At 40.1% G+C, this 26,485-nt stretch overlaps 1 protein-coding gene across 1 annotated transcript in view; it reads right to left on the bottom strand.

The window, feature by feature from the left end:
• SCD5 (stearoyl-CoA desaturase 5) overlaps window positions 1–26,262 on the bottom strand; it is a 48,145-nt gene extending 21,883 nt beyond the window's left edge. Inside the window, exon 1 of the mRNA XM_042469985.1 lies at window positions 25,725–26,262. Within this exon, the coding sequence (XP_042325919.1) occupies window positions 25,725–25,950 (226 nt within the window). The 5' untranslated portion in view covers window positions 25,951–26,262. The remainder of the gene's footprint in view (window positions 1–25,724) is intronic.
• Window positions 26,263–26,485: the final 223 nt, after the last annotated feature.

Genomic DNA, 26,485 nt, shown 5'->3' with positions numbered 1-26,485 from the left:
TCCCAGAATCCCATAGAATAGAGCTATAGCACTTAAAGTGGTGTCAAACTGCATTATTTCTGTATTGTAGATGCACCCTAACTGTGGTTTATTAGAACCAAGGATGTATCTACAATATACAGTTATATCAGTTTTATACCACTCCAATGGCCATTGCTCCATCCTATGGAGTCCTGTGACTTGTAGCTTGGTGAACTACTTGGAATTCTTTGTGAGAGACCTCTAGTTTCTATCTCCAAAGGATGGCCAGGATCTCACCAAACTAAAATTTCCAGGATTCCACAGTGGAGCCTTCATAGTTACAGTGGGATGGAATTTCTTTAACTGTGTAATGTAGATGTGGCCCAAATTACTCTAGCCCCACAAAGAACAGAGAGTCATTTTCTTTAGTTATGCAGCTTGTTACATTAGTAAATCTTTCAATAGATTTAAACCATTAAAGCGCATGCAGAACTGCTTCTTAGAAAAAAATTACAAAGAAATGTAGCAATTAACACCACTCAGGAGGCTGCAAAAATCAAATTTAGCCTGGCTATAAATGGAACAAATGATCTCACTGGGGCAAAGAAGAACAAAAATAGTCCATTGTGAAATAAATCAAGAAGAAAATCAACTCATTTGAGATGTGGTGCTGGAGAACAGTGCTGAGAATACCATGGGCAGCCAAAAGGACAAACAAATGAGTCCTTGAACTGTTCAAGCCAGAAATCTCCCTGGAAGCCAAGATGATCAAACTGAGGCTGTTCTACTTTGGCCACATCGTGAGAAGACACAACTCATTAGAAAAGACAGTAATGCTAGGAATGATAGAAGGTGGTAAAAAGAGAAGAATGCCACATGTCAGATGGATGGATTCGAGGACTGACTTTGCAGGACTTCAGCAGAGCAGTGGAGGATAGGGGATGTTGGAGATGTCTCATCCGCAGGATCACCATGAGTCAGGGTTAACTCAAGGGCAGTTAACAACAACAACATAATAAATTAAGTATGCATTTACAACTTTGACACCAACAACCTGCAAATGGGAAAAGCACATGAGTGCATCTTGGTAGGGTTGTTAAGAATAACTTTAACTATGCTTCCATTATTTAGCATCCCCTGGCATCGTAAACACCAGTTTACTTTGCCATTGAATACAATGGGTCTTGAGCATCCATGGATTTTGGTATCCACAGGGGGTCTTGGAACCAAACCCCAGCAGATATTAAGAGCTCACTGTATTTGAGATAAATTAATAAATCCCAAAGGCCCTGATGCACAGTCATAGCATCAGTTCTACCACCTCAGGACTGTACCACCTTGATCTCCATCAAATAACAGTTGCCCTTAAATTAGATAGTCATGAGCTGCATTGTTAGCTGGTGGCCCCATATCAGTGGATTAGTAAATCCATTCCAGGTTTTAATCCCGGCATTAAAAGAGCAAGATGCCAACCTTATTCTTAAATAGGTTCCACGCTTTGGATACTACCTTTAAATCTAACCAAAACCTGTAATGGATTCATCATCCCACTGACACGGAAGCCAGCAGCTGCCATGGCTTAACAGCTTCAAATGTGGTAGCTTTCCCCCAAGGGAATTGCTTGTTTTGCTTGTCTTTCCCCGCACCTTTTCCAGCTCTGCAGAATTTTTTTAAAGGCATGGTGACCAGAACTGTACATAGTTCTTTAGTTGTGCGCCACAGATTTTCATGAAACCATTATGATATGATCTGCTTTATTTCCCTTTCTTGTCCTAATGATCTCCAACATAGAAACTGAGAGAAAAAAGCTCGGCTCTTCAGCTTTGAAGTTTCTTATCGCATAGGCAGTTTTCTGAATCTTTTAAAGTGCTGAGACAGATAGTGTAAAAGTAGGCGATTCTCCTCAAACATTATCTCTCACCCTTGAGGTCACTTATTTATTTAGAGACTCAAAGCAATCATTCTAAAGGAAAATAATCCTTAAGGGACATAAAGTATTTTTAATGATGGATTCAACAGAGCTGACCTATATTTTCTCTAATGGCACAATTGTAAATAGGACAAAAGTCATCCGTTAATATTATGTGGTGGCAAACAGTGTGATCTGTGACCTGGAAAGCCTCCATGCAAATTTTGGTTCTCATCTGTCATGAATCCAGGCAATAGGGCTAGAAATATTTCTCAAGCTACGTGGTGCTAAAGGTAGATTTGCTAAAACGAGTGGGGAAAAATAGCCAGTCCTGGCATTGGTGTCACTAGGCTTGGCATCACCCGGTGCAGTAACTCATGGTGTCACCTCCACAATGACCTCCCCCACACCACTCCATACAGAATCCTTAGTAATATCATTGAATGCAATGGTAATAGTTGTGACATAAAACAACTAGTAAGGCTAACATTATATCTTTAATTTACAACACCATACACATAGCCTAAATATATTTACATGCCCATCATTTCATGTGGTAGAATTCAAAGATAAAGCAGTGTTAGTCTTGTAGAATCAGTATGTAGAGAGATCTTGTAGTACCTTTGAGACTAACTGAAAGAAAGAAATTGGCAACATGAGCTTTTGTAGACTTCAGACTGAAATCTACGAAAGTTCATGCTGCCAATCAATCTCAAAGGTGCTACAAAATCTCTCTATGTATAGTTTCATGTGGTTAAAGTGAAAATTTGGTAAGATTTGATGTTTTTAAAGAAAATTTTAAAAGAATAAAAAAAATTTTTTTTAAATAAAAATAAAAATTTATTTAAAGAAAACAAAACCCTGGGCCTCTCCTTTCTCCTCCCGCTGAGCCTTGCCCCCCCCCCCACATCTCTTTAGCATGTCTCCCACCCCTTAGGATGTCATCTGGTATGAGATGCCCCTGAGTCCTAGATCTCTGGGTTACTTGTACAGAGAAGCCATGGTTCAGTAGTCGAGTACATGGCTTCCTTGCAAGAAGGTTCTTGGTTCAATACCTGACATCTCCACATAAGGCTAGGAAAGAATTCTGCCTGCAAACCCAAAGGACCACTATCCAAGTCATTGTTACTGGGTGGTGATGACATTTAATGGGCCAATGGGCCATCTAAATATAAAGCCATTTTCTTTGTTCAAGGGCATACAGTTATAAATATGTATATGCCAATTCTATACCATGCTTTTAGATGGGTACATAAATTATTCTATGGGAACAACTTAAAACATAACATGTTTGTTGTCACCTGTGGACAATTCATGACACATCAAATACTACAGACATAACTTCCAAATTGCAAAATTCCATGAAAAACAACAACACACCCACAATTCTTCAAAGACTTATTTGCTCATTCATTCAGCTCTGAGTCATTCACAGATGGTGAGAAACCAAATGGTTCACATGCATGTGTGAATTAACTCCAACCATTGTGTGCAGGAACCATCCAGGATATATGCTATTTTCCCACATCTGCTAAACACTAAGCAATTCCACATAACCGTTGTAATATCTAAAGCTGAGGACAAAGAAGACAAAATAGTCAAAGCACTGATTTAAATCTCATTACTATCTTTTAAAACACATTGGATATACAGTATTGCATTATAGATTTATATTGTTTTATATCTCTCTTGGTTTGGCAGAGGAGACTTGGAAGGGCAGCTGTGAAGGAACTGGAGGAGATCCTGAAGTGTAAAGATATATCATTAAATACTAAAGTTAGGAGTGTCCATGCATTCGTATTTCCCATTTCTATCTATGGTTGTAAGAGTTGGGCAATGAAGAAAGCTGATAGGAAGAAAATCAACTAATTTGAAATGTGGTGCTGGAGAAGAGTTCTGGGAATACCGTGGACTGCTAAAAAGACCTATGGAGGAGTCCTAGAGTAGATCAGGCTCAAACTGTCTCTGGAAGCAAAGATGACTAAACTGAGGTAGTCGTATTTTGGCCATATCGCGAGAAGAAGAAAGGACTCACTAGAAAAGACTAGTGAGCCAACATGTGTAGTTGTTTGAGCACTGAACTACATGACTCTAGAGAGCAGGGTTTGGCTCCCCACTCAATCATAGAAACTCACTGGATGGACCTTCAGCAAATCACACGCTCTCAGCCTCAGAGGAAAGCAATAGCCAACCATCTCTGAACCAATCTTGCCAAGAAAACTCCACAATAGTTCACTTTAGGGCAGGGTAGGCAACCTTTTTGAGCCGAGGGCCGGGTTGCTGACCCTCAGATAACTGGGGGGCCGAAGCCAAAAAATAAATAATTTTAAAATTTAAAAAAAAAATTAAATATATAAATAAACCAGGACAAATGTAGGACAAAATTTTCAAATGGAAGACACTTTTAAAAAAAATGGAGGACACACGAAAAAATTTGCTGATTTTTAAAAAAATGTTAGTATAAATACATGTTTCTGAGGCTTCTATAGACAATTGCCCCCCAAAGGCCCTGGCGGCAATCAGCGGCAGGACCGGGCTGGGGCCGGTCCCAAGGCCTTGCCGGGCCGCATCCGGCCCACGGGCCGCAGGTTGCCTACTCCTGCTTTAGGGTCACCATAAGTCTGAAATAACTTAAAGGGACACAACAACAACAACAACATTGTGATGTGGGAAGTTTGATGATCATAGAGATGACAGCACACAAGGAGAGGCAGGGGTTACCGGTAACCCTTGTCCCCTTGACTGTGATTCTTTCATCCACCTTGCATGGTAATTATGCTTTTTAAAAAGCTCCCATTTACTTACATGGAAACTTTCTTTTTCTTAAAATAACCTCTTCATTGCTCTAAGGAGGGGAAACTGCAGGGTGAAGCCAAACATTTTACAGGTTTATCCCCCATCTTTAAATAGGAAATAAGAGAAAATTCATGGGGGCATGTTGTTGTGCACCGCAAGTCATCTTTAACTTATGGTGACCTAATGAATCAGAGACCTCCAAGAGAACCTGTTATTAGCAAACCTGTTCAAGCCTCGCAAACTATGGCTTCCTTGCTAGGGTCAGTCCATCTGTACTGTGATTCTCCTCTTTCCATACTGCCTCCAGCTTTACAGAGCATTATCATCTTTTCAAGAGCCAACATGGTTTAGTGGTTTGCATGTAGATCAGGGTTTGAATCCTCACTCAGCCATGAAAACCCACTGTGTGGCCTTATGAGATTATCAGGCAAGGGGAAAAAAGCCAGGAGAAAAAGGCATACCCCTGGCATAATCGTGCGATCGCACTGAAGATTTTCAGATACATCATGCTCATCCACAATTCACAAAGGATGTTGAAAAGCTGGAACGTGTCCAGAGAAGGGCAACCAAAATGCTGAAGGGTCTGGAAATCTTATGAGGAGAGACTTAGGGAGCTGGTATGTTTACCCTGGAGAAAAGAAAGTTAGGAGATAATATGATAGCCCTGCTTAAATATTTGAAAGGATGTCATATTGAGGGTGGAGCAAGCTTGTTGTCTGCAGCTCCAAAGAATAGGACTCAGAGCAATGGATCCAAATGACAGAAAATGAGATTCCACCTCAACATTAGTAAACACATCATGACAATAGACAATAAGAATTGTTTGACAGTGGAACACACTCCCTTGGAGTGTGGTGGAGTCTTTCTTTGGAGGTTTTAAAACAGAGGTTAAATGGCCATCTATTGGGAGTTCTTTGATTGAGAGTTCCTGCATGGCAGGGGAGTTGGACTGGATGGCCCTTGGACTCTTCCAACTCTATGCTTCTATTTATATTTTCTGCAGTTCATGGCATCCCCAGAATTCTTTCAGCACCACAGTTTAAATGAGTTGATCTACCTGTCTTCACATCTGTACATTGAAAATAAAAATACTACAGCATGGATGATCCTGACTTTGTCATTCAATTAGTATTTATACATTGGGTGTAGCTCCTTCATAGCTGCTGGCTGCAAGGCTGCTGGCTCACACCCCCACCGCCACCCACCATGTTAAATAAGAAGCAGTAGTTTGGACGGTGCTTTCAAGAACAGCAGTATCTGATACTTCATTTGTCATACTTTTGCTGTTTCTGGCAGGGATAAACAGGGGAGAGAGAGAAGGACAGCTGCAGAGACTTTTTCTCAAGGACAGCTCAGCTTACATGCATTTGTTTCCCATATCTCTAAATAGTTTATTGTTGTGGAAAAAAAGAAGAAGAAATGAATGATATATTTCTTCTGCATTCTGTATCTAATCACACTGCACCAAATTTGCTCACTCCTCTTTCATGGATACACTCTTCTCTGAATTAGTGATTCAATGTGATGAGTGCTAAAGTTCCTTCTTCAGCTTTCTGGGAAAGTAAAATGAAATCATCAACAGAAACACATACATTCCTTGTTTGCAGAGCTGTGCCAGAAGTCCTTTCACTGGGGGGGGGGGACTCCTAATCTATCAAGCTGAGCATGTAATCCATTACTACAGCAGAATAACTGTTCTGATATGCCTTTTATCTGGTCTCTGGCATTGTCGGTTCATTATCAATACACTCCTGTCCTCACACAAAGGCAGACGATATCTCTGACAACACAGCACTAGCATTCACTGGGATGAGGAGGTAGTGCTCCAAGACTCCTCTGGCTAGGCTGGCTACCATAATACTTTGACCTCATTATGAGTGGTCAGACTCCATAATGAAACTGGGACTATCTACTAATGCCAAACCTCACTCTCTTGCTCATATAGTTCCTCCTTTCTAATGGTATATAGAGATGTATCAGATGCTCAAAACTGACGCCTTGTTTTTATGCAGACCCAGTGACAGGGAAGGCTCCACATATGGAGGGTAATTGGTGACCTCTGGTGAGGAGAACGCTTGGGCCATCTCTGTAAAACATCTTCCATTGGAAGGGATGTTCAGCCCAAGAGAAGAAAGAATCATGAGAGTAGCTGGAGCTCTGAAGTTGCTCATCAACCATTATGACCAGGACAAAAGACTGATCAGGCACATGTATTGCCTGTTCACAGTCTTTCCCACTATCATGAGATGTATTGTAGTTTAAGAGCTAGTGTGGTGTAGTGTTTTGAGTGTTAAACTATGACCCTGAAGACCAAGGTTCATATCTCCACTCAACCATGGAAATGCACTAGATAATCTTGGGCAAGTCACACGCTCTAAACAGATCTTGCTAAGAAAGCCATGTGATAGGTTCTCCTTAGAGTTACTATAAGTCAGTACCATAACTTATAATTTATGCTATAACTTATAATTTATGGTATACCATAACTTGGTAACTTTTGGTACCATAAGTAACCATACCACAAGTCAGAAACAACTTGAAGGCATACATCAACAACAATAACACTGTATTTCCATTTATATTATCATAATAATTTCTAAGAACCAGCATGGTATAGTGGCTTGAGGGCTGGACTAGGACTCTGGGATCTGGATTCAAATTCTCAATCATGGAAACCTACTGGGTGACGATGGACAAGTCACACTCTCTCAGTCTTACCAAAAGGCAATAGCAAACCTCAATTAAACAAATCTTCGTGAGAAAGCCTTACAATCGGGTCATCATAAGTCAGAGGTGACTTGAAGATACGTACAACAAACCATTTAAAAATTGGCATCTATGCATATAAATCAGCAAATTAAAATTTGATGCAAATCTCTGTTCTTTTTCTGGCCCTCTTGAGGGGGGGAGCTAATGTGTAAGTGGCCACTTTAGATTAGACAGATTCATAGAGAATGGGGCTTCTAATCATGGGAGATATATATAGTTGGCCCTCCATATCCAGAGATTCTTTATCCACGGATTTAAGTAGCCACAGCTTATAAATAAATAAATAAATAAATAAATAAATAAAGGCTCTACAAAGCAAACCTTGATTTTGCCATTTTATATAAGGGCCACCATTTTACTATCCATTGTATTTAATGGGACTTGAGCATCCATGTATTTTGGTATGCACGGGAGGTTGTGTGTGTCTTGAAACCAAAACCCAGCAGACACAAGAGGCCCACAGTATTCTCTCTAGTACCAGAGGTAGTATGCATCTGCATGCTAGTTCTTTGGAATGAAAAGCAGGAGGATACCGTTGCCCTGGTGTCCTACTAATGGGTTTGCAAGAGACACATAGTTGGTTACTATGGGTCCAATATACTGGACTAGATAATCCTTTGGTCTGATCTCACACAGCTCTTCTTATGTTGTTGTAATATCCGCATAAGAGCACAAAGAAATTCTAGGGCTCAGCCATGTTTTCCCCAATGTTAAATTTGAACTGTCTAACTATTGTCTCTGAACTATTAAAGAAAATAGTACAGACATGATATTGAAAGGGAACACATTCTAGTGCAGTAATTGTTAAGATTCTAACTTCAAGATCAATACTCTTTAAAATATTTGATGTGGGAGATAGGTAGTTTCTCTCCCAGTTGCCCTCTTCTAAATGTTTTACCATTGGCCATATTGGCTTGGGCTTCTGGGAGCCGAAGTCCAAAATATCTGTAGAAACAAATGCTGAGAACAACTCTCAGAAGATGCAAAAACAGAATTTGGAGGCCTGGGGAAACCAGGGAAGGGGGAGCAGTTCCCTCTCCCTAAGGAAGAATAGTTTTACATTCTCATAGAACATGCAGGATGTGATTACCCACCCTGGAACTGATCCCAGAAAGCTTAACACAGCTACTGTTACAAGAAACTCGACAGATCTTTAATCAAGATACTTGACTAAGGTCAAGCCCTTGGCTCTGCGTCTCAGACTAAAGACACCAGTCCTGATTAATACTTGGGATAATGAAGAATTTGGCAACTACCAAATGTGCAAGGAAAGGCCAGGGCCAGTGCTGATGCTTAAGCAGTCACACCATTGCCACTCAGACAGGCAAGGGTCTTTCAGAATCATAACCCAAATCCCAGTGTTTTGGTTTTTTTTAAAAAAAGTAGCATTTCATAGGTAAAACAGTGGCACTTCTGAGTCAGAGCATCTGGCTCATATTCCAGCATCAAAATGGAGGGTCTCTAGAGCATGGAAAAATTATTTTTAGGATGAATGGCTGTAATGATATGGTGAAGCCATCTGTAACTGAACATTTATAAGATGATGCTGCAATTTAGGAATGGAGCACCCCATTTCTCTTCTCACATTTCAGGGGCACAAGCATCTGGTTAGTGGCACATTCCTTTCCAAGAAGTTTGCAACCTTTACTGACGAAAAGTTTGCCAAAATTAATTGCATGAGCAGATGAGAGCGCGAGAGAAAAGCTGGCTGTGGCTAATTAAATCTCTGGACAGTCAATTTATAGAGGATGTAAAGGTTTTGCGCAAATCTTGCCAAGAAACTCCCATGATAGGCTTGCCTTAGGCTCTCCAAATTCGAAAACAACTTGACACCACACAGCAACAAAGACTTTACTCCCATTGCAATAAAGAGCTGCGACTTCAAGGAGATATGCTTGTCTCCTACCTTCTAGCCCTGTAAATCTCAGCTAAAGCTTCCTATCTGGTGGTGGTTTTCCATTTAAAAATCACCCAATTAGTCTCTGACTTACTTCATTTTAGTGCCCACGAAGAAGCACAGAGAACAGGCTGATCAGCAATAGATGTAATTTGCATTTAGCACTGAGGCTTTGAGGATAGGTTAGAAGAGAAAACTGAATATATGCATTTCATTCCTTTCCTTCGATTTTAAATATTGTTCACTAGTTTCTTGGTTTGAGCCTCAGCATGAGATTAAATGAGCCTCCTTAGCCCTCCCTTAAATGAGCCTGTCTCTTCTTGGGAGATGGAGCAACATCACAAGAGGGCTACTGAAGGCATGTCTGTCTGTCCACTGAAGAAACAGAAGGCTGGACTATAGATTTGTGGGGGGGGGGGTCTTACATTGTTATGTAGCCACCAATTAAACGTCCTTGCAGAATTTGGCAATATGATTTTCTTTGGCTGGGGAATATGCCCAGAGTTGTACTCCAAAAAATGTTAACTTTCAGAAGCTCTGCTTTCCTGTCACCCCAGAAAGCAAAATCAATTTGATTTCAGAATTTAGAGGATTCACTGTACAACTAGTACAACGAAGGATGAGGAGGAAAGAAGAAACAGGGGAGGAAGGCTTTGTAAAATGGAGTTTAATTTGTCAGAGGCTTTGTTAACGGAGGTGTGCCAGCACATCATGAAACTGCAAATCCCTGGGATCCACTGGATGCAGCCATGGCAGATAAAGTGGGATCAAAGTGCTGTGACCCTGTAGTATGAACAAGATGAAGGATAGCACAAGCTACTTAAGAGTCTGTCCATAGGGATGTCAATGTGGCATGCAGAAAGGTGCAAGAGAAAGCATGAGGTTTACAAACATGGGCAGGTATGCTAATCTTGGGCCTCATTCCCACTACCTTTTAAACTGGATCATGAATCGATTTGAACAGGTTCAAATGACCCTGGTTCCCACTTAATCCGAATTGCTGAAGTGATTCTGAGAGGGGGGCCATGCGCTAGTCCCATTTAACCCACGTCTTTTTGATGGTGATTTTTTCTGTTTCTTTTTCGATAAATCAAATCTGCGTTAAGTGTGAACCAAATATGTTTCAAATTCAAAATGATTCAAATTTCCCCTTCAGCTAGCTGGAACCGAATAATTTTGAATCGATTCATTTGTGAATAGGAACCACAAGTGGATTATTTTGGAGGGAAAAATGCGATTAGGGCAAATGTAGTGGGGAAAAATTGATCGGGACAAATGTAGTGGGAACCACACCCTGCTGCCAAATTGATCCATCGATTCAGATCACACAACGATTTATCTGTAAGTGGGAATGGGGCCTTGGGATGTTTTCAAAGGGAAAAAAACATTGAATATCTGCATGATGACATCAGTCTGCTGCACTTTATGATAATTTAAATAGATTATTTGCTCTTCTTGGCTATCCCCACTTAAGGAGCAAAAGTCAGTGTTAGAGCATGAGAGAGAACTGGAGACCCTCCAAACATTGCTCAACTACTGTATAATCCTGGGAGCCTTTTTTGCTGAAGAAAGACGTGGAAATGCTCTCAATAAATAATAAGAAATACATTTCCATCGTCCTTTACCATAGGCAATTCTTTCTGGGGCTGATGGGAATCTGAATCAACAACATCTGAATGGCCACTGATTTCTCAGCCTCAGATTCTTGTTTGGTCATATAACTCATTGGATCGCATGAGCCGTTATCTCTTGGTGGTGGTGGGACATGCCTTCAAGTCATTTTTGATTTATGGAGACCCTAAGGCAAACCTATCACAGGGTTTTCTTGGCAAGATTTGTTTAGAGGGGTTTGCCTTTGCCATCCTTTGAGACTGAAAGAATGTTACTTGCCCAAAGTCACCCAGTGGGTTTCCATCCCTGGATGGGGATTTGAACCCTGGTCTCCAGGGTCATAGTTAATGCTCAAACCACTACACCATGCTGGCTCCTATCTCTGATCTCTTAGTCTAACTTAATTCACAGGGTCCTTGTGGGGGGGATGAGAATTGAGACTCATGCATGCCGCCTTAAACTCTTAGAGGAAAGGCAAGAAAGGGCAAAAATAAAAATCTGTTCAGGGATAACAAAAACTTCCCCAGTCCCAATTTGGCAGGGACAATATCAATTAATTCTTTGTCATCAACTTCAGCTGCTTTAAAATGTCCCAGTTTTTCTCTTCTCCTTCCACTCTCCTCACTTCATTTCAGTTGGTGCAAAGTAATTTGCACTTCATCAAGCAGAAGGGAAAGGAGAGGAGAGCATGGCGTCTTGCCCTTTCCAGTAGGCTCAGGCAAAAGCAAGCTGCTGCAGCCTTTCCTAGCTTGTGCATTCATCCTCACTGGGAACTTTTGCCATGTTGACCATACTCTGGTGTTTCTTGTTCACACGTGTCCCAGTTTTTAATCTATGAAATGTTGGGCAGTATGGGTTCAAGAGGGAGCCAGTGTGGTGTAGTGGTTTGAGTGTTGGATTATCATTCTGGAAACCAGGGTTCAAATCCCAGCTCAATCATGAAACCCACTGGCTGACCTTGGGCAAGTCCCATGCTCTCAGCCTCAGGGGAAAGCAATGGCAAACCTCCCCTGAACAAATCCTGCCAAGAAAACCCCATGATACGTTCGTCTTAGAGTTACCATAAATTGGAAATGACTTGAAGGCACACAACATATGCACATGGGTTAAAAGCTACTTAGGGATTGTGTGGCCATATTCAGAAGAAAAACATCACAAAAGGGAAGTACAGTGGGTCCTTGGTATCTGCTGGAGTTTGGTTCCAGGACCCCCATGGTTACCCAAATTTGTGGATCCTCAAGTTCCATTATATACAGTGGGGTAGTGATATGGTGAGCCTTATATCAAATGGAATAATCAAGGTTTGCTTTTTTAGAATTCATATATTTTTAAAATATTTTTCCAGCCATGGATGGTTGAATCTGTGGATAAAGAATCCATTGAGAGGGAAGGCCAACTGTATTAAAAAGCTAGCATTGCCTTGCAAATTGCAGCCTGTGCTCCGTGTGAAATATTTTTACAGCCCCTAAAAAAGAATCAGGAGAAAACATAGAAAAATGTGTGGTTCCCTCTTCAGCTTGTAGGACTATGGAAGTGGCCAGAGGTAGAAACCCAGCTGGTTATGAAGCTACCCTCCCTGTCGGTTTTTTTAATGCTCTCAGTATTTAATGCTTTAGGTTCCCATTTAATAAAATGTCCTGTATTTGATTAACATCAAAGCTACTTTCCCAAGCAAACAGGACTGCAATTGCCAGACCTTTCTGCCTCACACCACCCGGAAAACACACTGAGAAGTAGATCTCATTAAATGAAAATGGAAGCTGCAGTCTTTCAGTTGGCTGGCTCAATATCTACTGAGAATGGTGATCTAAGATAAATTACACTGAGCTGGTAGAAAGTATTATCATCTGCAGTGAGGGGGATCAAAGAATAAGAGCACTATTGTCTTTCCACACAAAAGCCAGATCCCCCTCAATGAAAACGAAAGATGATACCATCGGGGAATTGTCAGGCTTGCAAATATCAGCTTCCGATAAGGTTACACTTTTGTTCTATGGTTTACCATTTTAATGGGTTTAGACAGATATTTATTATTCTCTATATAAACAACAACAAGCTGCATATGGATGTCTACTGTAACATCAGAACAATTATTGCAGACCAAGTAGACCAAGGTTGCATCTGCACTGCAGAAATACTGCAGTTTGACACTGCTTTAACTGCCATGGCTCAGTGTTATGGAGCTTTCTCTGTCAGAGAGCTCTGGTGCCACAACAAACTACAAAACCCTCAGTTCAATGAATGGAGCCCTGACAGTCAAAGCAATGTCAAATTACATTATTTCCACAGTCCAGATGCAGCCTAGGTCTATGATAGCTTATGCTACATCTTTCGCTCAATCTCAAAGCTTCTTCAAGATCCCTTTGCATACTGAATTTATATATTTACAAAGCAGATGTTGTTGTTGTGTGCCTCCAAGTCATTTTTTATTTATGGCAACCCTAAGGTGAATCTATCATAGGTTTTTCTTGGCATGTTTCTTCAGAGGGGGGTTGCAGTTGACATCCTCAGAGGCTGAGAGAGTGTGACTTGCCCAAGGTCACCCAGTGGGTTTCCTGGCCTGGCGGGGATTTGAATCCTTGTCACCAGAGTCTTGGTCCAACACTTTATCCACTGCATCATGCTGGCCCTTAAACCAGATATATTGGCATCCTTTACCAGAAATGAGAATGGAATTTTACCATGTACGTAGGTCAAAAAGCAAATTGCACAAAGGTCTTAAAACCAAATCTTGTGAACTTCATTAGTTCAACTTGAGCGACATTAGTTCTACTGAGTTAAAATATATTTCTAATACACTGGCATGGAAAACAGCAAAGATTTAAATTGCATCTTCAACCACAGTGGGCATCTGCACACTGCTTACTTCCCTACAAGCAAATTCCCATAAAATATATGTCATGTAGGAGAGACTGGACTAACTCAAGATATTATGCTGCTTGAGATGGAAAACCACAAGATCCTGCTCACCCAAATCAAAATATGTAGTACCCAAAGTGACCATGTATTCTGGCATATGTTATAAAACCCCACAACCTCCTTTCTCCCTTCCGGCAGTAAAAATACATCAGAAATAAATTAAATAAGCAATTTCCTGGCCATTTCTAATGCTCCAAATTTGCTGCCTCACTGAATATTATTTTCTACCTTCGAAAATATGGAGACCTTGTTTGAACGTTAAAAGTGATTGATGACTCCTCTCAGATTCTATAATTTCCCTTATGGCAATTGAGCTTTTACACAACACATCACAGAAAAAGAGTGTGTGAAATGTTGCTTGGCTCTTGCAGAAAAACATCTCACAAAACCTGTTTTACCTTGTTGATAGAAGCAAGATTGGTTAAGTGCTAGTCTGTAGACTGGTGCAAGCTTCCTAATTACTGGCTGCTAGTCCCTGGTGAGCTTCCAGAAAATAAAAAATTGCAAAAAATATGCAACAACAACAGCAACAACAAAATAATTGCAACAAAATTGCAATTACTGCCACTGCATTGTTTGTGTGTACATGCCCTCAAGTCACCTGTTGACTTATGGCAAGCCCATTAATTTCATAAGGTTTTCTTAGGTGGTTTTGTCAGTTCCTTGTTCTGAAACAGCACCTCCTACTCATTGGTGGCCTCCCATCCAAGCACTAACCCAAGCTGACTGTGCTTAGCTTCCAGGATCAGACAGGATGAGGAGTCTTTAGGATATTTAGGTCCCATTTTGGATACCTTAGAAAAACAATAAGTGCTAGTCCTCTACATTAGGCAGTCTTACACAATACCTACTGCAGATTATAATACTACAGTTCTTAGCATTTTTGAGAATTCAGAGAGCTTTTGTGAATCAGCTTTCTACTACACATTTGTAAAGCAGGAACAGGCCTTCAAAGGCCACTGCCACACTGCAGAATTAATGCAGTTTGACATTGCTTTAACTGTCATGGCTCTGTACTATGGAATCCTGGGATTTGAAGTTCATTGTGGCACCAGAGCTCTCTGACATAAGGCTAAGTATCTCACAGAACTACAAATCCCAGCATTCCACAGCATTGAACCACGGCAGTTAAAGCAGTGTCAAACTGCATTAATTCTGCAGCGTAGATGCACCCTTAATGTATTTGGACTACAATTCTCACCATCTCTCACAAACTTCAATGCCGGCTAAGGATGATGGGATTTGTAGTTCAAGAATATTTGGAAGTCTACAAATTCTCCATTCCTGCTGTAGGGTCGGCTAATATTATTCTCAAATTGTTAATGGCAGCTGAGATTGAAGCTGCATCCACATTGCAGAAATAAACTGGTTTAACACCATTTAACTGCCATGGCTGAATGCTATGGAATTCTGGGAACTACAGTTTGCAGAGCTCTGGTGCCACAACAAACTACAGTTCCCAGAATTCCATGTAGATGCAGCCTGAGAGACTTCAACTTGCCTAAGGTTGTGGCACTAGAGCCCTGCAAACTGTAGTTTGTACTGTGAATTCATATGTATTTACTCTGAAGCAAGTCTAATAATGTCCAATGGGATTCATTTTGCAATGGGTTTTATAGAACAAATGGATTTGTAGCAGATGAGAGACTGGAAGCTGGGAATTGCTATCTGAGATTCATCATGTATGGTTGCTAGCATCACATTATCTGTATGCAATAAAACCCTAATGTAAAAAGCAAAAATAAGGAGAAAGCACAGGATTACTGAAGTGCTGATGTCTCCCTCTGTCCCAGTTAAAAAACAGTAGAGAGGGGTGAGAAAACAGACTACAAGTCCCATAATATATTTTGTTTTTAACATCTAGTTTGAGTAGACTGATTCCTATGCAACACCAGCTCAGACTGACCCTACTCTAAGCAACTCATTTCCCACCAACTAAATCTTATTGACAAATAGGTCTTTAGATGCATCTTCTCTATGGAATTTTACAGCATTTTTAAAATTAATTATCTGGGGAACTTTTCCAAGAAGTCATCTCTATCCTTGAGTGGAGGCCTCTCCTGCCAAGTCTGGGGTGAGGAGGGGAGAAAAAGAAGAAGAAAAATGAGGACAAGTTCCTTTGCCTAACTTTCATTTCGTACCAATATATGACTCACAAATTGGAAAGGCTGGGCGATCCAAGAGTGGGGATACGGCACTTTTTCAGACCGGACGTCATTTCGAGACAGCTTAACAAAGCCAGAGGAGAATCAAAATAGTGTGAAATGCCAGTAGCATCTATGACAACAACAATATTGTTGTTGTGATCGTTCTTGTTATAGTTGTATCCTACCCTTCCTCACTGGAGCCCATAAATATACACAGTCAGGGTGATCGTAGAATCATAGAATGCCCCTGACGTTGTGTGAGATTGATCCCACTTTTGCAGGATTTTCCCATTTTAAATCCAGTTTCTGCATGGGATAAACCTTGTGTGATAAACTCCCAAGTCTTATTTCAATACTCTAACCAATTCCAATGCTATAATCATTACTCCATGCTGGTACATTGGTTTTATTACAGTTGGCCCTCCTTATCCATAGATTTTTTTATCCACTGATTCAAGCATCCATAGCATGATTTTTTTTAAAAAAAGTATAAATTCCAAATAGCAAACCTTGATTTTCCATTTTATTGAAGGGGCACCATTTTGTTTTGCCATTATATTTAGTGGGATTTGAGCATCCATGGATTTTGTTATCCATGGGGGATCCTGGAACCAAACCCCTGTGGATAACAAGGTCCCATTGTATTACTAATATTTAAGTTCCATCCATATTAAGATGGCCCTTGAAAATCTCCTATCAGAATGTAAGCAATTTTAGGAGGCCTTTGTCATTTTACATTTTCCTGGGTATTTTTTAAAAGCTTCTTTCATTCCACACAATTATAACACTTTGATACCATTTTATTCCTGTGGCTCCATCCCACAGAATCTTGCAAGTTGTAGTTTTCTGTAGCATTTAGAATTCTCTGCCACAGAACTCTAGTGCCTTACCAAAATACAAACTCCAGGATTCCACAGGATGGATAGTTAAACTGCTATGGAAATGCTACAACTGGGTGATGTCAAAGAGGCCTTGAGAGAAAGCCCATCCATTCTGAAATACAGAAAGCGAGAGGAAAGTCAGATAAAGAAGGGAAAGGAAAAAAGACAAAGATCAAAGGGGATGAGAAAGCAGGATGCACTAACTTTAATTGTGATTTCCCTTCGTTGTTGTTGTGTGCATTCAAGTTTTTTCCAATTTATTCTCACCCTAAGGTGAACCTTTCATGGGGTTTTCTTGGCCATTTCTTCATAGGTGGTTTGCCATTGCCTTCCCCTGAGGCTGAGAGTGTGTGAGCTGCCCAAGGTGAGAGTTTAATAGCCAAGCTGGGAATCAAACCCTGGTCTCTAGAATCATAAGTCACCCAAACTACTACACCACACTGTGATCTCCCTTACTTGGAAGTAATGTCACTTGAACAGAATCCATACAGGTATGTTTTTAGAAGAATATTAAGTTCATACCCTCCAATTGCTCCAATTTGGCAGGGACAATCCAGATTAATCCTCTGTTGTCCCATTTTTTGAAACTGCTTTTAAAATAGTCCAGTTTCTCCCTCCCCTCCTCCTCTCACTTTCCCCCTTTGTCCTCAGTTAATACTTTATTTGCTACAAATGGGACTAACTCAGAAAAGGGGTGGAATATTCCCATTCTTTGTAGGCTCAAGCAAAAGCAAACGACTGCAGCCTCTCCTAGCTTTGTTGTTCTTTTTCACTGATAACTTTTGCCATCTTGACCACACTCTGATGTTGTTTGGCCAGACTGGTGCTGGTTTTCATCTATGAAATGTTGGAGGTATGTAGTGTAGTGGTTTGAGTGTTGGACTACAATTCTGGAGACCAGGTTCGAATCCCCGTTCGGCCATGAAACCCACTGGGTGACCTTGGGCAAGTGACATGCTCTCAGCCTCAGGGAAAGGCAATGGCAAACGTCCTCTGTACAAAACTTGACAAGAAATCCCATGATCAGTTTCCCTTAAATTTGCCTTAAGTTGGAAATTACTTGAAGACATTCAACAGCAGCAGCAGCAGCAGCAACAATTAAACTCTATACCTTCAGAAGGAAAAATGAATTAGTTGTCATTATCTCCATGGTGGATAAAATGTCTTCTATTATTGCCTAAGGCACAGCTGTTTAAGGGCATAAGGACACTACTAGGGAAGAATATAACATCCTGATCTCTTGAGAAATTTTGGAGATTTTAGGCTTGTCCTATGAAATTTTCACCCCAATGGTCACACATCGTTTCCTTCCATCTGCATGAGAAAAGGAGCACGTATCTTTGTCCTGTATTGCTCTTGGCATTTTTTTTGCTACCAGTTCTTTTATAGATTAAAAATGCGCCAGACCTTCCAGAAAATAATTCTCCCAAAATAAAATGTGTAGGTGTTTATGCAGCAGCAACAGGGAGAAGATAAGAGTCAGTAGAGAATAGCAAATATTGTTCTTCCTTGGAGAGGAAACAGTTTCTATTTCAGAGGATGGAGGAGTGTGTAATGGGAATGCAATGAATGCCCTTGACAAATCTGAGAAAGCAGCTCTTGAACCAGGATGCCTTATCTAGTATCTCACCAAACTACAAATCCAGGGATTCCAATGGATGCAACAGTGGCATTTAAGGTACATGCATCATCAAAAAAGTTACAATTGTGCAGTTTGAAGGAGACCATGCTAAGTTGTTTTTTATTTGTGTGGAGAAAGCTGTTTAATGTCATGAAGACCATGATGTGTGTTTGTGTGCTTCCAAGTCACCTGTCGACTTATGGCACCCACACGAATTTCATAGAGTTTCTTAGGCAAGGAATACAGTTGTCCCTTCATATGCACAGATTCTTTATGAATGGATTCAAGCATCCACAGACTTGAAAATATTTTTAAAATACATAAATTCCAAAATGCAAACCTTGTTTATTTTCCATTTTATATAATGGAAGCCATTTTCCTGTACCATTGTATTTAATGGGACTTGAGCATCCACAAATTTGAGTATCGACCAGGGTCCTGGAACCAAACCTCAGAAGATACCAAGGCACCACTGTACTCAGAGGTGGTTTTGCCAATTCCTTCTTCTGAATATATAGCTTACAACACCTGATATTTATTAGCGGTCTTCTATCCAAGCCTGACCTTGCTCACTTTCCAAAATTAGAGAGGATCTGGTGTCTTGTTGGTATTTAGGCCCAAAGCCCACGATGGGATAAGAGATCTGTATGGATCTTGACATAGAAATACTAGGCATTTTTTTTCTGGGTGGAGATAGATACTTTATTGCAAAAAGGAACCTGATTGTGTTTTTATCAATAGCCAGAAATGAAATGGTTTGCTTTAAGAAAAACTGAACTGTGATTGCTGTGAAATCTTGATACAGAAAAATAAACTACCATCTCAGCATTAATAAACTGACATACTAAACTAGACCGCTATACTTTTTTTCTTGCCACCTGCTACAATCAATTTTGAAATATGCAAACGAATCACACTTGAATGCCACTTACTGTAATAAGTATCAAATTATTATATCAGTACTTTTTAATTTTCTTTACATTGCATTGCAATCCAATTTAGGTTTTATATATCAGATGTTCCTTTTACATACTTATTGACTTGATTTTGTTTCTTTGTTCCTTGATCTTTCCCCCTTGGTTTATCCGTGGCAAAGCCTGGTAGGAGACAGATGAAATTATCCACACAGTGGATAATTAATTTATGAAATGCGCTAATGAGAGATTCTCAAACTCCAGAAGGATTTTGTTACCTTCAGGTAAGACAGAATTTCTTCCCCCTACAATGATTAGGACTGTAGTTTCTATAAACTACATAATTTTCAATTATGCCATAACATTACAGAAAGGCAAAATCTTAGATTATTAGTAAAATAACTAATAATTTGAGATAGATGCATTTAAACTGATTTTCCCTGCATTTGTGCCAAAAAAACCTCATTTCTGCCATCAGGCAAAGATCTATTGGTTTAGACAGGCTTTCAGTTGTTAACTGGCCAAATGCAGAAGGGCCTTCTGATGGGATGTACTGTAATTTACTTTCACTGTTATGTTTTTACATATTTAAAAAATTATTTTAGATGTGTGTGTGTGTGTGTGTGTGTGTGTGTGTGTGTGTACTGTATATACGGTATATATTTAATTTGATTATTTAGCTAATTCTTTTTAAATATTCAGACTAATCATTGCTTTAGGTCTATTTTGTATTAACCTAAACTGTAAGCTGCTTTGGGTCTCACAGTGTAGGAAAGAGTGAAAGCAAATTATCATGCAAATAAATACATAAATCTTAACAAAACTATCACCAGAAGCAGCACTAAAAAGTCAATCCAATCAAATCAGCAGAACCAGTAAGAAAATTGCCAGTTTCTGAACCAATTCAACAGTGTGGAGCTTCGACCTTTAAACCCATTCAAGATATAGGATCAGCATACATAATATGCTGTATTTCCCCATATATACTTTCCTGAACTTTGAGAACCTATGGTTCCACCTATAGCAGAATGGGGGGGGGGGTACCAAAGAGAGGGTCTTTTCAATACAACTCTTAGGGTATTTGCCCCCTCTCCACAACTTCATCCAAGAAGTCAGCTGGTGCTTTGCTATGGTTTGGTTCAGTACCCCTCTGTTTTAAAACATATAACCTAATTATGAGAGGCAGTGTGGTGTAGTGGTCTGAGTGTTGGACTAGAAGTCCAAGAGACCACGTTTTGAACAGCCATGGAAACCCATTGGGTGATCTTAAGCAAGTCACACTTCTCGGCCTTAGAAGATTATCAATAGCACTTACATTTCTATCACTTTGAACTGATTTAAAGTGCTAGACTCTCTATAAGTGGTTTACAATAAGTTAGCCAATTACCCCAACATATTAAGTACTCATTTAACCAACCTATGAAAGGATGGAAGGCTGAGTCAACCTGGAGCAAACCTTCTCTGAAGAAATCTTGCCAAATATTTGTTTATTGTTGTAGGCTTCAAATTGTTTTTGACTTATAGTTACCCTAGGTTGTTGTTGTTTTGGCAAGATTTGCTTACAGGAGATTTGCCATTGCCTTCCCCTGAGGCTGAGAGCATGTGACTTGCCTAAGTTCACTTAGTAGGTTTCCATGGTCAAGCCGGGAATCAAATCCTGGTCTGCAGTGTCATAGTCCAACATACAAACCACTATGCTGTGTTGGCTAGAATCACCGTCAAAGTCAATTTAAAGGTGTGTTAGGAGCCATACATTTTTGGTCACTGTCACTCTTGCACCATGCATTGATAATGATTTTATTTCTGTCAATTGATGTTATGTTTTGTTTTAGGATACTGTATTTTAACATGTGCATTTCACTATTTTATGTATGTGAGTAGCCCAGAGAACAATATCTCCTTCGTAGTCCATTTATATCAGGGGTAGGCAACCTTTTTGAGCCAGGGGCCGGGTTGCTGTCCCTCAGACAACTGGGGGGCCGAAGCCAAAAAATAAATAATTAATTTTTTTAAATAAATAAATAAATATATAAATAAACCAGGACAAATGTAGGACAAAATTTTCAAATGGAAGACTTTTAAAAAAAAAAAATGGAGGACACGTGAAAAAATTTGCAGATTTAAAAAAAATGTTAATATAAATGCATGTTTCTGATGCTTCTATAGACAATTGCCCCCCAAAGGCCCCGGCGGCAATTGGCGGCAGGACCGGGCTGGGGCCGGTCCCAAGGCCTTGCTGGGCCGCAGGTTGCCTACCCCTGATTTATATGCTGAAAAGTAATTTCTTAGTAGATTAAAACCAATCTAGGGAAGATTCAGAGAAGGGCTTTCTGATGAATATAAGCTCCATCACATCTTGCATAAGGGTATACAAAGGTATACAAAGGAATCTTGTAGCATTTAGACATATGGCTTCCAAGCTGTTCAAGGTTTTAAAAGGCAAGCACAATCATTTTAATTGTGGTCATTAATGATTCAGTATCCAGCACAGATGCATGAGATATTTCATTCAACTAATCCAAGTCAGCAACCCAGCAGCTGTAGTTGGAACTAAATTCATGTTTTGAAAACCTTCTGAATGGAACTACAGTAGTCTAATTGGTGTGTGTGTGTGCAAGAGATGGTCAGGCTATCTCTGCCTAGAAGGGGCCATTGCCTGGGCTGTTGGTGAAATATGCTTTGTGCTCCTGTGACAAAGCTGTCTGCAGCTTCATCTCATGACTGTAAACTTTGCTTTTTAGGTGAACGACAGGTCCACCACAAAACAAGGGTTTGCTTTTTCCTCCGTCATTGCATCCTATGAAATCCTGAGATTTGTAGTTTTGTGAGGCATTTAGAATTCTCTGTTAGAAGACTCTAGTGTCTCCTCAAACTACAAATCCCAGGATTCTGTAAGAAGGCCCAATCATAGCTAAAGTGATATGGAAGTGCTGTAAATATACAGTGTGAAAGGGCTCCAGGTTAACCATCACTTTGTCTGAGGTCAGACAAACCATAATTCCTATCACCCAATGATACCTCCAGTTTAGGTTTAACAGTCTTCACACATTCCCTTACTGATCCCAGGCACTGATTCAACACACCCACTTTCTCATTTGACTCAGATTAAAAATAGACTGGATCTCATAAAGTGGCTGGTGACAGAAATCAATGGAACAGTTTAACCAAGACTGGAAACCTTGGATGGACTATCGAAAAGAAGAAAAAGGATCACATGTCAGTATTATTTTTGAGCGAACGAGAATAAAGATACAATCCACTTAGAAATATTTTATAATATATTTAGTGTAAACATTGAAAAAGAAATACTATGTCTAGAAAAGGAGAGGATTTTTTAAAATGGTTTTTAAAATGTACCAGACATATACATGAGAAGTGTGAGTGTGAGGGAACTGATAAAGAAAGTAAGCATAAGAAATACAAATGTATTGAATTTATAAAGATGGAAGGAAGACACAATTATGTAAATACGTACACCAATGTGGTTGCAATATCTTATAATATTTGAAGATTAATTTAAAAATAATAAAAAAATAAAGTGGCTGGTGACAATTTACTCTGGCACCTGGAGATCAAATTCCTCTTTAGCCAGAGCTTCAATGGGTATCCCTAAGCAACTGACTTAGTGCTCATCTGAGATGTTGGGGCTTATGTTGATGGTCAGAGAATGAGGTGCTGATACAAAGATGAGAGAATAAAATCCAGTCCACAAAGGATTCAGGTTGGGGGGTAATGTGGTTTCAAAGGGATAGATGCACTGCAGTTCTCCCCTCCTCTTAAAAAAGCCAAAACACTCCAGCACTGAGGATGTAAGGAGACCACAGCTTTCCATTATGGAGTAAATTACTTCCCAACCACCATCACCAAAATGCAAAAAGGCAAGAGAGGGCACAACCCCTTTGTTGCCCCCTAGCTTATACCATTTCAGCCAAGGGGATGGAAGAAGCGATTATCCATGCAGAATAAACAAATAATCATGATAAACAGTCTCTGGGGTTGCAGCTCCAGAGTTGTAAGTGCTACAAACAAGTCTGCAAGTGCATGTTACACAGATAAACAATAAGATGGTGAAAGGATAAAAGGATAAAAAGAAGCATCAAATCAGATTCACATCATCGTACTGGTATTCTGAGAAGCCACATTTACAGTCATCCACAAAATAACAGAGAGCTCTTTTTAGTTTGATGGTGCAAAATCTAGAGATTACAAAACTGCCAGGAAGGTGTTCCCATTTATCATTAAATTTTGGCTTCTAATCCATTCTCATTTGTCCTTCATCTTCCTTAGGACCTTATCACACTGGAAGCAAAGTGCCCAAATACCATGTACTGTATAAACGGGGTTTAGATCCTGCAAAAGCAGGATTGTTTTTAGACACGTCAGTCTAATTGGGCATTAATGTGACATTAATCATGTCTTTTGCAAGAAAGTTGCAAAATCACACTACTTTTTACTTTCGAGAAAATCCTGAAAGTAAAAAGCAGCACAATTTTGCGACTTTCTGCACGGGTTAATGTCGTATTAATGCTCAGTTAGCCTGACGTCGTCTGAAAACAATCCCGGTTTTGCTAGATATTCCCAGATTTAAACCCCATTTATTCATGGGATTTGGGCACTTCCCTCCCATGTGATAAGGTCCTATGTAAAACACACCTCTTCTGCAAAGCTCTCCGTTTGACCCCTTTTAAATCTCATCCTTAACTAAAACAAGGCAGGTATGTTTGTCCATTCTCTTACCTTCATTGTCTCCATCTTTCCCTTTGTTCTCCTTACCATAAATTTTTAGTTGTAAGCTCCTTGAGCAGGAGGAACTTAAGTGGGGTATGTCTTAGCCTACAAATCACTACTAAATAAAATGTAATAATAATAATAACAATCTCAGAGACAGAGTTGTTGGCACAATGAGGAGGGGAAGGCATGGTCATATAGAAAGGCACTCTTCTCTCTCTGCAGCTTGCCAATGTAGAAATAGGAAAGTCACCTCTAGGGATAGGAGCCATAATGTGAAACATGGCTTCCAAGGTTAGCTGAAACTAAAAACTCTTGGCTGTGAACATGAACAGATGTAAACCGACAGTATTTTCATGCAGTTGACATCAGAAATAAGGAGGTCATAAAACATCAACCAAAGTACGTTTTCAAAAAGGAGGGGGGAAATTTTAATAGAGCAGTAGGAACTGAAGAGGGGTTGGCTTAGGACTGTTATGGACTAATGCTGCAAAATGTTAAGCCCTAACAATTCTGCATGCAGCTCAGGAGTTGCAACTGCTATTTTTTTTCTCCCCTCAGTCTCCCAAATTATTTAACTGAGGCTGCAATCCTGTAGCCACCTTTCCAGAAGCAAGCCCCACTGAGCTTTGGGGGACATGTCTGGAATTGCACTGTGAAAGGTTTACTTTTCCATTCAGGAGTGAGTCAAAAGTAAACAGGGAAATCACTTACAGGAACAAATCTATGATGGCAAACAATGTAAAACTCTGATGATGATGATGATGATGATGATGATGATGATGATGATGAGGATGATGAATTAGGCACACACCCATCATGTGTTGTGGATTGGGGAACATTTTTTCAATTGACCATCTATTTCTTTCACTCATGTACATAATAATTCTCTCTCTCTCTCTGACACACACACAAACACACAAATCCACCCACCCCTGAACAATTATCCCTTTTGAACAACTGTTAGAGAGAAGCTTTAAAAATAATTGTGGTTACCCTAGGGTTACAGTCTATGCCTCCTACATACAAGACAATCTCAAAGTGGGCATTCACAAGACCCTCTGATGCAGATTGCTTTTACCTTTTGGCTAGCCTTTTGTCTCTAAACAGTCAAGGTAATCTATTTCTCCATCCCCATGCACACCTATGAAGAATAAGTGCTCTCTCTCTCTCTCTCTCTCTCTCTCTCTCTCTCTATATATATATATATATATATATATATATAGCTATAACTATAGATATAGATATTAAACATTAGGAAATGTTAAGGGCACAAATACACAATTCCAGAGCAATCAATAGTTTGATCTTGTGCACAGCTCCAAAGACAGAACATCATTTCAACAAAATTGGAACTTTGAAACCACTGAACCTAGCCATACATATGAGCTGAATAACTAAAAAATTTTAAAAACGGAAAATTAAAACCAAGACAGACATAAATACGTCGTATGTTATGAACTAATCCGCCAGAGCAACAGAGTGGGGAGGGGGGAGGAAAAAAAGAAGAAGAAAAATACTTTCCCTTTTGTGGAAACAGTGAGTCAATCAAACCTTTATTTTTAACTTACCCCAGATCAGAGTAAGCAGATGGGCCTTAGGAATGAGGAACAGGGAATACACAGCCCCGACATGGAGCAAGGCCATAAGGATCACATTCCTCCAGACAATTTCTTGCCTCTGTCCAACTTTCTGTTCTCCTCTTCCAGCTACTGATCCCAATGTGCTTTCTTCTCTTCCATTGCAGGACATTTTGGTTTCCCCATCGGTCATGCTGTTGGCCTCTTGCTTTGACATGGCCGCAAAGGAAAATCAGCACGCAGCAGACAGTCAAAGGCTGCAAAAATCAGAAAGCTGGAAGGAAGAAATTCTCTCTTTTATTGTGGGAGAAGGGATGGATGAATGCCTGTGATGGTTGCCTTGTTTTGTTTATTAAATTGGCTTTTCCCTCTCTCCTGTCCCTCCTTCTGATCTTTTCCTTTCTTGGGACGGCTTTCTGAATTTGGTCTATGAATGCAAGTCTTGGTGTGCAGCATCTGTTGCTGGCATCTCATCCATGATGCTGCTGCTGTGTCAGAGCTGGACTCCGCACAGCAACAGAGGATGGAAAAAAGGGAGGAGGAGGGAATGAGAGAATGAGAGAAAAGACCTGCATAGCTACAGCCAATCAGAATTATATGCGGTGCTCTTAAAGGGGGGAGAGAGTGATGGAGAGGGGGAGTGAGGGAAAGGGGGAGAAAAAGGAAGAAAGAGGTATAGAATCTTTGCCCAGGAATGCCATGAATCAGACAGACTAGACAGACTGAATATATATTTTCCACCCAACAAAGAC

The sequence above is a fragment of the Sceloporus undulatus genome, chromosome 5 (assembly GCF_019175285.1).
Source record: "Sceloporus undulatus isolate JIND9_A2432 ecotype Alabama chromosome 5, SceUnd_v1.1, whole genome shotgun sequence".
NCBI classification, from domain to species: Eukaryota; Metazoa; Chordata; class Lepidosauria; order Squamata; family Phrynosomatidae; genus Sceloporus; species Sceloporus undulatus.
This window is presented reverse-complemented; position numbering and strand designations above follow the sequence as displayed.